Below are 13,193 nucleotides of genomic sequence, written 5' to 3' on the forward strand. Positions count from 1 at the left end.
ATAAAATATAAGCACACAGTCTAAACTCTCAACCATATTAAACTGGGCAACATCTAGATTAAGCAATTTTTCTCACCCCATTGGATATTGCAGTCCTTAATATACAGGTTGTTCCTTAAATCTGGGCCAATCTCCTCTGTCGGAGTCTAGTCTTAGTTGCTTGCAGCATAGGTGGGGGCAGGAGAAGGGCTAACATATAGCCTCTGTGTCTGGTTTATACCCTCAGTCCTAGAAAACACAAGTCCAGGCTTGTCTCGGGGCATTGCTGAGTCTCCAGGCAAGGTTAAGCAATTCCCCTAGTCAATGGTTGTTGATTGATTGATACCCCACCCTGGCATTGGTTACTTTTCTTGCTTTTGCCTCTGGGGAGCTAATATCTGGCTTATTCCCCAACTTACAGCATGTTCTAGTGACAACCATACCACACAATTCTCATAACTTAATATGCGGTAATGATACATATGTATGGATAGAGAAATGACTTTCAGCATATCATAACCATTCCCTTGACACCTTACAAGGCATGCTTTATATATAAGATCACAATTATATAGAAATGAGGAATATGGGAGCTACAGGATGCTCCCCCAAGGTATGGAATGTCACACATACATTGTTCCAGGTTCTGTTGAAATGGTACAGTACAGAATCTCAAAAGATTCACCAACCTTTTAATAAACCTAACTGAGTTTACGGTTGGTAATGAAGTGTCAAACTAGGAAAGTTGCATGTGTTTTAATGTTACATAACCATGTTTAACCCAGTTCTGGAAATATGTTGTGTGTTTTGCTTACCTGTGAGCCAGTCTATAGAGTCTAATGGCAAGGAAAATGACATAGCCTTCACTTTGAAAGTGGAATTTGTATTTTCTCAAGTACGGCCAGTTTGATCTAATCTTAGGCCTCTTGCAAAGCTACCACAAACTCCCTGCACTGCGCAATGTGCTAATGATATGAATAGGAGTGTAAGAGGAAACGGTAATGATCCTTATCCTCATTTGGTATAAATTGCCATAAATAGCTTCATTAATCTCAGGGGTGCTATATCAGTTTACTCCAGTGGAGGGTCTGGCTCATTGTTCTTAGAACTCATTTGTATGCTTCTGGAAAGAATTAGGAAACTAGCAAGTGGATAATGGAGGTTTCAGAAAGCAGAAGGAGAACGCTTTGCTGTGTACCAGCCAGTGTAATGATTAGGGAGAGAAGCAGAGTGATTCTCACCGCAGAGCTGTCATACATCACGAAGTAGCTCATACTCCACCTCACACCTCACTGGAGCATGCACAATTAAGATCATATTAACATTTCAGTCATTCCCTAGTGGGCTGAAACACCTGTGACCTGGAAGCTTGCTGTAGACTGCAAGTGATGCTTTTATGTCTAAGCCAGCCCTACTTTCAGTTTAAGTGTATCTAGGACCCAAGCCTGAAAACACTTACTGTATGAGTAACCCTTACTCACACAAGTAATCTCATCTTCATTGTGGTTACTTGCATGAGCAAGTTCTGCTCATTTAAGTACAGATGTGCAGAATCAAGCCTATAGATCAGGGATTTTTCTAAGAACACTAAACTACAGTTATATTTATATGAACTATATACAACATTCACCAATTTAAAAAAAAAATTATGATGTTCTCTCATATTATCCTGAAGAATTTTCCCTGTGTACACACATTGAATGTATTGGCATGAGCTGGTCAGAGGCTTCACAAATAGTTAAAAATTAGATGTGTTTGGTTCGTTGAGTCTAGACAAATTATCCATACAAAGTTTATTTTCTAGTTAGTATAGTAAGAATGGGCAAATCAAAAGAGGCTCCATGTGGCTTCTGTGCCAAGTTACATCTTGGGAGCTGTGAAATGCTGACCCATCATCACCTCTCTCCTGCAGCTGGCCAATGGGTGCCAGAGACTCCCAGGGGGAGGAGCTAACTATTATCCCATGTGGAGTGTCTCCCTCCCTCGCTGCTAGGACTTCCCACCTTTCACTGCAGCCCCATCAAGTTCCCTCATCCATCAATGCATTTGTTGTTATATCCCTGTCTGTTCTTGTGCATGGTTATCAAATTATTTAAATTTGAAAAGAAGCAACAGTTACCATGTCAGGACATTTAACAAGTTTAGTCTTTCACACATTTTTTTAAGGAAGCTTTGATAGTGGTAGGTTTGTTTTCTTTCTCTATTTAACAATCTGTTTCAAAATGCCCTTACAAATCCTTTTGTAATTCTAAATCTTAAAGTGGGACTCTGTTCTGGGAAGTGACTCCTGCAGTTTCCTTTATGTGTGAAATGCTCCCCACTGACAAATAATAGTTTGTGGAGAGGAGGGGAGCATTTTCTGGACTGCCAACCTTGTAAACTCAGTCTGGGCTCAGAGAATGTAGCTGGGTTATTCTATCTAAAACAGGGATTTCAAACTCGAATCACCAGAAGGGCCACATGAGGACTCGTACGTTGGCCCGAGGGCCGCATCTCCCCCCCCCGCTACCCCTGCCCCCCACACTCCCACCCCCACCTGCATGGTAATGCAGGGGGCTGAGGGCAGAGAGTTGGGGTGCAGGAGGGAGTGCGGGGTATGGCAGGGGGTTGGGGTGTGGCAGGGGGCTCAGAGCAGGGAGTTGGGGTGCAGGGGGTGTGGGGTGTGGCAGGGGGCTCAGTGCAGGGGGTTGGGGTGCAGGAGGAAGTACGGGGTGTGACACAGGGTTGGGGTGCAGGCAGGGGGCTCAGAGCAGGGAGTTGGGGTGCGGGATGCTGGAGGGGTTCGGGTTCCAGCCTGGCGCCTCTTATCTTGAGCAGCTCGCGGATGGCAGCAGCACGCACCGGGGCCAGGGTGGGCTCCCTGCCTGTCTGCCCTCGCCCCAGCCCAGGTCCCAGCCCCGGCCCCGGCCCTGGCCCCGTGCTGCTCTGGGAAGTCGCAGGCACCGCTTCCCTGTGGCCCCGGTAGGAGGGGGAGCAGAGAACTTTATGAGCTGTTCTTGCTTGTGGGTACCTTCCCCAAAGCTCCCATTGGCTGTGCTTCCCTGTTCCTGGCCAATGGGAGCTTCAGGGGAGGTAACCACAGGCAAGAACAGCTCACAGAGATTTCTTCTCCCCCTTACCCTGGGGCCGCAGTGAAGCGGTGTGGGGCCCTCAGCACCACGGGGTTGGCAAATCTGCGGGCCGGATCCAAAGCCCTGAGGGGCCGGATCCGGCCCGGGGCTGTAGTTTGCCCACCCCTGGCCTGGAGGTATGCTGGGGATGTGGTGCGCTGGAGAGGGGACATGAGGGGAGCGGAGCGGAGAGCTTGACGGGCCACAGGGAAGAAGCCTGTGGGCCACATGTTTGAGACCCCTGATCTAACATATCACCAGTGACAAAAGTAATATTGGTCAAGCCTTAGGTGATACCTGCACAACCCTTTTGTCATCAGTGTGCTTGAAGATATTGGAAGTTAGTAAACATTTCTGCTGATGATGTGTAAAATTAAATAGAATCTTTTGCTCACTCACCTCCAGCTCTATTGGCTCTGCTGGGCTAAATAGGAGTCAAAAAGCAGCAAAAATGCATTTTTCTCACTAAGGTCAACTGTTTACAGCTGTGAATGGGTATGGGGATCAGATCAAGGCATTTTGAATAAGAGGGTGCCATTTTTGAAGTCACGTTTCAGAATAGTTCCAAACTTTATGCGCAAAAACAAAAGATTATTTTTTGTTTGGCTACCGTATAGTGGAATTTGAGACTTCTCTTGTGGGGCTTGAATGCATATTCATTAATATTTCAATTAAACAGCTACTTAAGCAATTATTATATAAGATAAAACATTGTTTTTTGGCAATGTGCCTTGAGGTCTTTCTACATTACATGAATTGGAGTAATCATTTATTAATATATTATTACATTTTCTTGTAATATGGGGTGTTTTTAATTTCTACATATCCTCAAGCAAGCTGTCTGTCTAGCAAATGCTGCCACAATTATATTCAATGTTTTAGAAAACAATGCAGTTATCACCAACATTTCTCCACAATGCATTGTATAACCCATTTTCTTTCGTTGTCTTCACACAAGAGACTTCCAATCCGTTGGTTAGAAATCACAAATTAAATTAAAAATAGTTTATTTTGGCTATAAAGGGGCTTTGCAATAGTAGAAGTTCTGTGTCCCACCTCAGTTGACTATACAGGCTCTGTAGATGTCTACCCTTGACAGTTGTTCAGAAATGCTAACACGGGTGTTTCTTTTATTTTTCTTTGCATCACAGGAGTCATCAGGACCGCCTTGCATAACATGGACAGGGAAGCCAGAGAGCATTATTCCGTTGTCATTCAAGCCAAAGATATGGCTGGGCAGGTCGGAGGGCTATCAGGGTCAACAACTGTAAATATCACACTCACTGATGTCAACGACAATCCACCCAGGTTTCCTCAGAGTACGTAAAAGTTCATTATGTATTTGATTTGAAAAGCCACACTGATTTTTAGTGATGGGAGTGACCTATTAATGAAAATCAATCACTGTTTAAGTTACAGGTGGCGAGGGGACACAAAAAGTGATGTTTTCAGGGGGTTTATTTTTCATCTTTTTCATTTGGGATAGTGTGTGAGGATGTGATACAATTCCAGCACAGAAGCCAACCATGATCCCTTTACATATAATACTACTACTAACAACAATAATAATAGGGAAAAGATAAGAACTCTACTGTGGGTTCTGCTCCATCCATTTTGGAATGTAATTACATGATAATATGGTATGGATTCACCAAGTTAATCGTGTTGTTCCCATGAAAGGGAAGGAATTATAAACTTGAATCCAGCATGTACATCCCCCCCCCACTCCAACACAAGATTTATAAATCACTTTTGATATTAAAAACAATAGTTCAAAGTATGATATTACTATTATTGTTGGTGTTGTACAGTAAATCCTGCCTTTTCCCGAAGTAAGTGAAGTATGGATACTAAATATCAAAAAACAAATGCTTGCACATCACAAGTTATATTGAATGTTCATGAAGTAAAAATATCTTAGTGTAACTCCTCATTTATGGCATCATGTAGAGTACAGACACTTCACACTTAGCTAGCGTGGATATAAATGTCTGTGTAGATGATGAGGCACTGCTTAGGTGAGTAGAGTAGGGTGCCCTACCCGCTTGAGCCTTTAATGTATGTACCCTATATAGCTTTCTACACACCCAAGCAGTGCTTATTTTTATCAGTGTAGTATCACAGTGTCAGAGCCTCTCTCCATCCTCCCACCCACCCTCCCCACTCCCGCTGCCTCCCCCTGCCTTTCATTGCTGCATGTAATATACACCAGAGTGAGGGTGGACACAGCCTGTCTTTCACCTTGATGTGTAGCTTCATGTAACTGCAAGTGCATACAAGGTCACAATCAAATAACAAATAGGAAATGTATTGACACCCAGCATATACATTTAGAATTCTGAAACAGGAATTGTAGTCTTCTAAGACTTCAGAGTCTGGCCCCAAAAAGGTATTTAAGAGACTTTTCAGACCAAAATTGCATGAGTAAATCTACTTTTGATTGTAAATTGGCTCAGGGCCAGTAAAAGTATGGTAATCTGGATTTAGACATTATTAAGAGCCACTGTAGAACATAGTGGACTAGCAACTAGAAATTCACCCAGTGGGAAATATGTTAAGCTGTTTAAAGGAAAAGATTTATCAGGAAGAGTTGAGATCACAAAGCTCCAAGGAAAGATACAATTATCTGACAATTAATGTTATGTAGTCAGGAAGATCTTTAAAAGTTTTGTAATAATGAATACTTGTGCTGTCCTTCCCATATGCACAATGAAGAGCCTTTGAAATGTAATCTGAGATAGTTAATTCAGTTTTATATCCCATAAAATTGGCAAGATAGCCACCACCATCGTTAACACTTTCACATTATCATCGGAAAGATGAAGGCTACAGCATATAGTGGAATAAATGTAATATTTAGATATCTTAATTAAGGAATAAAAAGTCTTAGGTTACCATGATGTGTGAGAATTCAGCAACCAAAGAAGACAAAAATACACAGCAGCTTTCGAAAGTTTGGAGAGTTGTTTCCTTTTATTGGGGGGTAGGGAGAGTCAGGGTGAGGGATGTGCTTAGATATTAAACTGACACAGAAATGCACACCAACACGTGTGTGTATCACAGTTGCCAACTTTCACGCAATAAATAAGCATCCTGACTTTCACAATAAGCCAAAAATCAAGCTAATCCCATTTCAAAATAAGGCCAAAACAAGCCAATCCCTAAGAACCCCAACACTCTATGTGACTAGATCCCCCCGGCATGCAGTCTGGGACTGTGGTGGGCCTGCAGTGCATCTCTCTCCCCCACTTGCCCCTGCTTGCCGGGAGCTGATCAAAAAAAAAAGAAGAAGCAGCAACAAGCTACAAGCCAAACAAGCAACAAGCTAAAAGCCAAAAACTAGCCAACAATCAACTCACAAGCCAATTAAGCCAGAAACAACCCCAATTTCTGTTTTTTTTTCCCACAGGTTTGGCATGTCTGGTGTGTATGTGTGTTTCTTTATGTAGATTTATGTATATTTCAATTTGTTTGTAAGTGGGTAGAGAATATTTACAGGGTTAACTATATTTCTATATATTTCAATTTATTTTACTGCTTCAAACTCACATTTTTTTTTAAATACAAGACAAAATGATCTCACTTCTGAAACTTTGGACACCTATTAACTAACTGGACAAGGCTGAGTAACAGAAGCTTTCCTGAGCTCAAAGTCTTTTCTTTTCAGAAAATATTACTCCCGAAATGTATAATATGGAGAACAACCACCCAATCCAACTTGCTCTTAAACAAGTTTCTAATACTAAAGCCATGACTATAAGTTACACTTCCTCAACAAATTTAATTGAAACTTCCTAAACGCCTTGCAAATCTAGTCTTAAACTGTAATAATGTATCTCCAGCACATGGTAAATATGTAGGATGGTCTAACACAGGGCAATCCTTGTAACATGAAATATAACCACTAAATTCATAAAATTAATTAATTTTTGATTTTCTTCTCTGATTCATGTCCTTCATGCTCCTGATGTCTATCTCCTTACACTCCATGGCATTTCAGACTATATTAGCTGGTGATGTTGCTCCTTTTTGGAGTCATGTAGTGAGTCTTGCTGTGGATTGTTGGTGTTGTACAGTAAATCCTGCCTTTTCCCAAAGTAAGTGAAGTATGGATACTAAATATCAAAAACCATAAATATCTAAATATCAATGTGGATATCACAGAAAGTGGAAGTTGCCTCCCATGCAGGTTTTGGAGATGAGTAACTCCAATGTATGAACTCTAATGGCTGCCAAGTTTGCAGAGAACACACAGGCTGAACTAGTGGTGTAGTGGTTAAAAAATGGGTAAAGTAACCTAAACTAAACTCCATAGTCCCAGATGAGAAGAAGGTATACTCTATTTACTCTTGTTTACCTTTGACTGTACTACTGGGCTGAACTTCATGTTCCCTTATTGTTAATGTCTTTATTGACCAACACCCTGTTGAGTTTTGTATCTACATGATGTGTGGACTGTATATTAGAGCATATTGTGAAGGATACGTTGATCGCAGCTTTCCTGAATTATGTCTCTTGTAAATGTATACTTTGTTGTTGTTATTATCTATTTAAAGTTAAGGCCAGAACTTTCAGGCCTTTCTCAAAAAATCTCTTATTGAAGAAAATTGAGTTTTGACTAAGGATAGTAGAATTTGTCCTATACTATATAAAATATTAAACTCCAATCACAAAAAGTAAGTCACTTGAGATCAACATGCCCATTTAATTCAGCTACTGTACTGCCTGTAGGATTTCATGAAATGTGTTTGTATATTGTACTAAACCAGAGGTGGGCAAACTACGGCCCACAGGCCACATCTGGCCTGCGAGACCGTCCTGCCCGGCCTCTGAGCTTCCAGCCGGGGAGGCTAGCTCCCGGCCCATCCCCTGCTGTTCCCCCTCCTGCTCCCACACAGCCTCAGTGCGCTGTGCTGCCAGCACTCTGGCCCGAGGCTCCTGCCGGGTAGCGCGGCAGCATGGCTGGCTCCAGCATGGAAAGGGGGATAGGAGCAGGGTGTTCTGGGGAGCAGTCAGGGGGCGGTAGGATGGGGTGGAGGTTCGGGGGCGCAGTCAGGAAATGGGAAACGGGGGTCTGGATAGGCGTGGGAGTCCCGGGGGGCCTGTTAAGGGAAGGGGGTGAGGATAGGGGTCCAGGTAGTCGAAGGACAGGGAGAAGGGGCAGTTGGATAGGGGGTGGTGTCCCGGGGGGCAGTTACGGGCAGGGGTCTCGGGAGGGGGCGGTCAGAGAACAAGGAGCAGGAGAGGTTGGATGGGTCGGGGATTCTGAGTGGGGCAGTCAGGGGAAAGCGGGAGGGGGCGGATAGGGGGTGGAGGCCAGGCTGTTTGGGGAGACACAGCCTTCCCTGCCTGGCACTCCATATAGTTTTGCAACCCCGATGTGGCCCTGGACCAAAAAGTTTGCCCACCCCTGTACTAAACAAAAATTGTTAGAATAGCCCCTAAAAAGGAATATGATTTTCTGAAATACTACAACAGTCTAATCAGGAGAGGGGAAATATAAGACACAGATTCATACATTTTCATAATGTGATTGGACCTTTTACATATAATTTTATACGTAGTAAAAACAATACCTGCTATAAGAAATGTATATGAATTTCTGCAATTCTGTTTGCAAAACAAAAGTATTCATCAGGTGCATGCCTGTGAATATGACTTCAACAAGACTATGACCTGAGTGTAGTGAATTCCTCTCTAGACTACACTTCCCCACCAAGCATCTCAATGGCACCCTGGCCTATAGTAATCCATCTTTTTAATCCATGTTATTATCTTCACAACCTTTCCCTCTCATTGATTGTCTAAATGCAAATGAACTACCCATATAGAACAAGATGGAAGACACCATTTCACTTGAAGGAGCTTTTGGTTTTCAGCAAACTATATTTCCCAGTTCATGATGGTCAGCATTATCAATGTCTACCTTAGTTGAGTAATGCCCAGCTTTAGGCTCTAACTCTGACATAAAATGTTCCTTGAACTACTCTATGGTCTTAGAAAAATGATACAGGCAATTTCATCTTCTTTTCAAGTTTCATGGCCATCTTCTGTAGACTTTATCCTTAGCATGATCTGTGATCTTAGCCTTAGTGCAATATGGATATCTTTTATGTATTTTGCTCTTTAGTTTGATCCTGTTTCTTCTTGCATCAGGATCATCAGCACATATGGTGGTTTCAACTGACACATCTGAGTGTTTTAAGTGCTAATGTTGACAAAAAGAACCAGTTATGGACAGACAAATGCATTTCTTCTGGTAGCCTTACTATGCTATAGATTCCATAGGCCATTCTCCAGTAATCCTCTTGTGTTTGAGAACTCATCTTGCAAGGAGATGAGCACCTCCTGAGAATTGCTGAGTGTCCTGATCTTCCATTGGCCCTGCAAACAAGGGGGAGACTATTTCCTGGTCCACTGCCTCGCAAGATTTCAGCTGGCACTTCCCTTATTGTCTTGGATAAGTAACATTTTATATAGCAGATTAAATTTTAGACCTTATATTTTGACAAATCCATTAGCTTCTATAGAATAAACCAAAATGTTAAGGACAAAATATGACGATAATAACTTTCTTATAAATTCCAGATATTTCATAGGATTGCCTGAGATTCTTTAATAGTGTATAATGTGTGAAATGTAGAAGGGTCCAAATGATGTAGGAATCTGGAAAAAATACATATATAGATAGCATTCAGTTTTAAGTTACATATATATTTTGATCCACATGCCTTTCTTTCTTGAGACACTGTTTGAAAGAAGTCTGATCTGTGTCTCTGGTAAGACTTGATGGAACAGGTTATTGTTATTAAATAAATAAAAAGGATTGAACTGGCTAGTGGCTTTCACTGTGCTTGATCCTGAAAGGTTCTGATTGCCCACAACTTATTGTTCACTCCATACATGTAGCCACATCAGGATGCTGGTATTCTAACCCCAGAACAATAGTCTCTCAGTCACAAATGTTGTTGGAGATGCTGGCTGCTGAATTCTGGACTAACGGAAGGTTTACAGTTTCATGGCTTACCATGGTTAGGAGATGGGATGCAGTGTTCGGCCCAATCCAGTAGCAATACAAGGAGGACCTCATGATCACAGACAGATTTATGCTTGTAACTTTAGTGCCCTTGTAGCCAAGATGGAGTCTGCTCCGCAGGCAGTTCTGGCCAAGAAAAGGTGCACACAAAAACTCAACAGGGCAAGTATCTTCCACCCCCAGAGCACGTGTTCCAAACCATCAGAGTGAACACACACACACTGGAAGAGTACAATGAATATAGGAAAGGGAAATATTTACAATTCAGTGGAGAAAGTTAGGTGGAGTGGTAAAACAGGGTTACATTCAACACAAGGTCCAACAGGCCCAGTGGTACCACAATCTGAAAGGGCAGATACTGAGCAATGCATCTGCACTCACAGTTCAGGAATCCTGGGCAAATTTCTGGTCCAGTGGAAAGTCTTGATTGTCCTGGACATCTTCACAACCAGTAAATTTTCCCCCCAAAACGCCTATAGTGCCTTCTTCTGTCACTCTCTGCAAAGCCATACAGAGTGACAACATTCCCGCTTAACAACAGCCTTCTTCCTTATTTCCAAAGCAAAGTCACAAGCTCCAGTACTCACTCTGGGCAGCAGCGATAATGGGTCCAGCTCTGGGTTGTCCTTCTTGTGAGATTCCTCCTTGGCACAGTGAATCATAGAATCATAGAATATCAGGGTTGGAAGGGACCTCAGGAGGTCATCTAGCCCAACCCCGTGCTCAAAGTAGGACCAATCCCCAAATAAATCATCCCAGCCAGGACTTTGTCGAGCCTCACCTTAAAAACCTCTAAGGAAGGAGATTCCACCACCTCCCTAGGTAACCCATTCCAGAGCTTCACCACCCTCCTAGTGAAAAAGTTTTTCCTAATATCCAACCTAAACTTCCCCCACTGCAACTTGAGACCATTACTACTTGTTCTCTCATCTGCTATCACTGAGAACAGTCTAGCTCTGTCCTCTTTGTAACCCCCTTTCAGATAATTGAAAGCAGCTATCAAATTCCCCCCTTATTCGTCTCTTCTGCAGACTAAGTAATCCCAGTTCCCTTATCCTCTCCTCAAAACTCATGTGTCCAGCTCTCCTAATGATTTTTGTTGCCCTTCACTGGACTCTTTCCAATTTTTTCCACATCCTTCTTGTAGTGTGGGGCCCAAAACTGGACTCAGTACTCCAGATGAGGCCTCACCAATGCCAAATAGAGGGGAATGATCATGTCCCTTGATCTGCTGACAATGCTCCTACTTGTACAGCCCAAAATGCAGTTAGCCTTCTTGGCAACAAGGGCACACTGTTGACTTATATTCAGCTTCTCGTCCACTGTAACCCTTAGGTCCTTTTCTGAAGAACTGCTGTCTAGCCACTCGGTCCCTCGTCTGTAGCAGTGCATGGGATTCTTCCGTCCTAAGTGCAGGACTTTGCATTTGTCCTTGTTGAGCCTCATCAGATTTCTTTTGGCCCAATCCTCTAATTTGTCTAGGTCCCTCTGGATCCTGTCCCTACCCTCTAGCGTATCTACCTCTCCTCCCAGTTTAGTGTCATCTGCAAACTTTCTGAGGATGCAATCCACACCATCTTCCAGATCATTAATGAAGATATGAACAAAACCAGCCCCAGGACCAATCCTTGGGGCACTCTGCTTGATACTGGTTGCGAACTAGACATGGAGCCATTGATCATTACCTGTTGAGCCTGATGATCTAGCCAGCTTTCTATCCACCTTATAGTCCATTCATCCATCCCATACTTCTTTATCTTGCTGGCAAGAATACTGTGGAAGATCATATCAAAAGCTTTGCTAAAGTCAAAGAATAACACGTCCACTGCTTTCCCCTCATCCACAGAGCCAGTTATCTCATAATAGAAGGCAATTAGGTTAGTCTGGCATGACTTGCCCTTGGTTCACTTTCCTCTCCTCTAAGTGTTTCAAAATTGAGTCCTTGAGAATTTGCTCCATGATTTTTCCAGGGACTGAGGTGAGGCCTGTAGTTCCCCGGATCCTCCTTCCCTTTTTTAAAGATGGGCACTACATTAGCCTTTTTCCAGTCATCTGGGACCTCCCCCGATTGCCATGAGTTTTCAAAGATAATGGCCAATGGCTCTGCAATCACATCCTCCAACTTCTTTAGCACCCTCGGATGCAGCACATCAGGCCCCATGGACTTGTGTTTGTCCAGCTTTTCTAAATAGTCCTGAACCACTTCTTTCTTCACAAAGGGCTGGTCATCTCCTCCCCATTCTGTGCTGCCCAGTGTAGTAGTCTGGGAGCTGACCTTGTTTGTGAAGACAGAGGCAAAAAAAGCATTGAGTACATTAGCTTTTTCCACATCCTCTGTCGCTAGGTTGCCTCCCCCATTCAGTAAGGGGCCCACACTTTCCCTGACCTTCTTGTTGCTAACATACCTGTAGAAACCCTTCCTGTTACTCTTAACATCTTTTGCTAGCTGCAACTCCAATTGTGATTTGGCCTTCCTGATTTCACTCCTGCATGCCTGAGCAACATTTTTATACTCCTCCCTGGTTATTTGTCCAAGCTTCTATTTCTTGTAAGCTTCTTTTTTTTTTTTTTTTTTTTTTAAGATCAGCAAGGATTTCACGGTTAAGCCATATTTGGTCACCTGCCATATTTACTATTCTTTCTACACATTGGGATGGATTGTTCCTGCAGCCTCAGTAAGGATTCTTTAAAGTACAGCTAGCTCTCCTAGACTCCTTTCCCCCTCATGTTATTCTCCCAGGGGATCCTACCCATCAGTTCCCCAAGGGAGTCAAAGTCTGCTTTTCTGAAGTCCAGGGTCCGTATTCTGCTGCTCTCCTTTCTTCCTTTTGTGAAGATCCTAAACTCGACCATCTCATGGTCACTTCCTCCCAGGTTCCCATCCACTTTTGCTTCCCCTGCTAATTCTTCCCTGTTTGTGAGCAGCAGGTCAAGAAGAGCTCTGCCCCTATGAATATTTGAAAACTGAGGTTTGTTGCTTAACTGTATTTGGTCACATAAGGTTGATGGTATTGTCTTTGTTCCCCAGTTAGATAAGCATAATTTTTATAATCAGGTTTTATTGTAAA

The 13,193-nt window shown here is 42.9% G+C and overlaps 1 protein-coding gene across 8 annotated transcripts in view; it reads left to right on the top strand.

Moving 5' to 3' along the window:
• Positions 1 to 13,193, top strand: part of CDH18 (cadherin 18) — a 908,539-nt gene that overhangs the window by 785,050 nt on the left and 110,296 nt on the right. For all 8 annotated transcript variants that reach the window (XM_043508441.1, XM_038391555.2, XM_038391556.2 and 5 more), the window contains one exon: positions 4,241 to 4,408. In XM_043508441.1, coding sequence (XP_043364376.1) covers positions 4,241 to 4,408 — 168 coding nt within the window. The remainder of the gene's footprint in view (positions 1 to 4,240; positions 4,409 to 13,193) is intronic.

Source organism: Dermochelys coriacea, chromosome 2, assembly GCF_009764565.3.
Source record: "Dermochelys coriacea isolate rDerCor1 chromosome 2, rDerCor1.pri.v4, whole genome shotgun sequence".
Classification (NCBI taxonomy): domain Eukaryota; kingdom Metazoa; phylum Chordata; order Testudines; family Dermochelyidae; genus Dermochelys; species Dermochelys coriacea.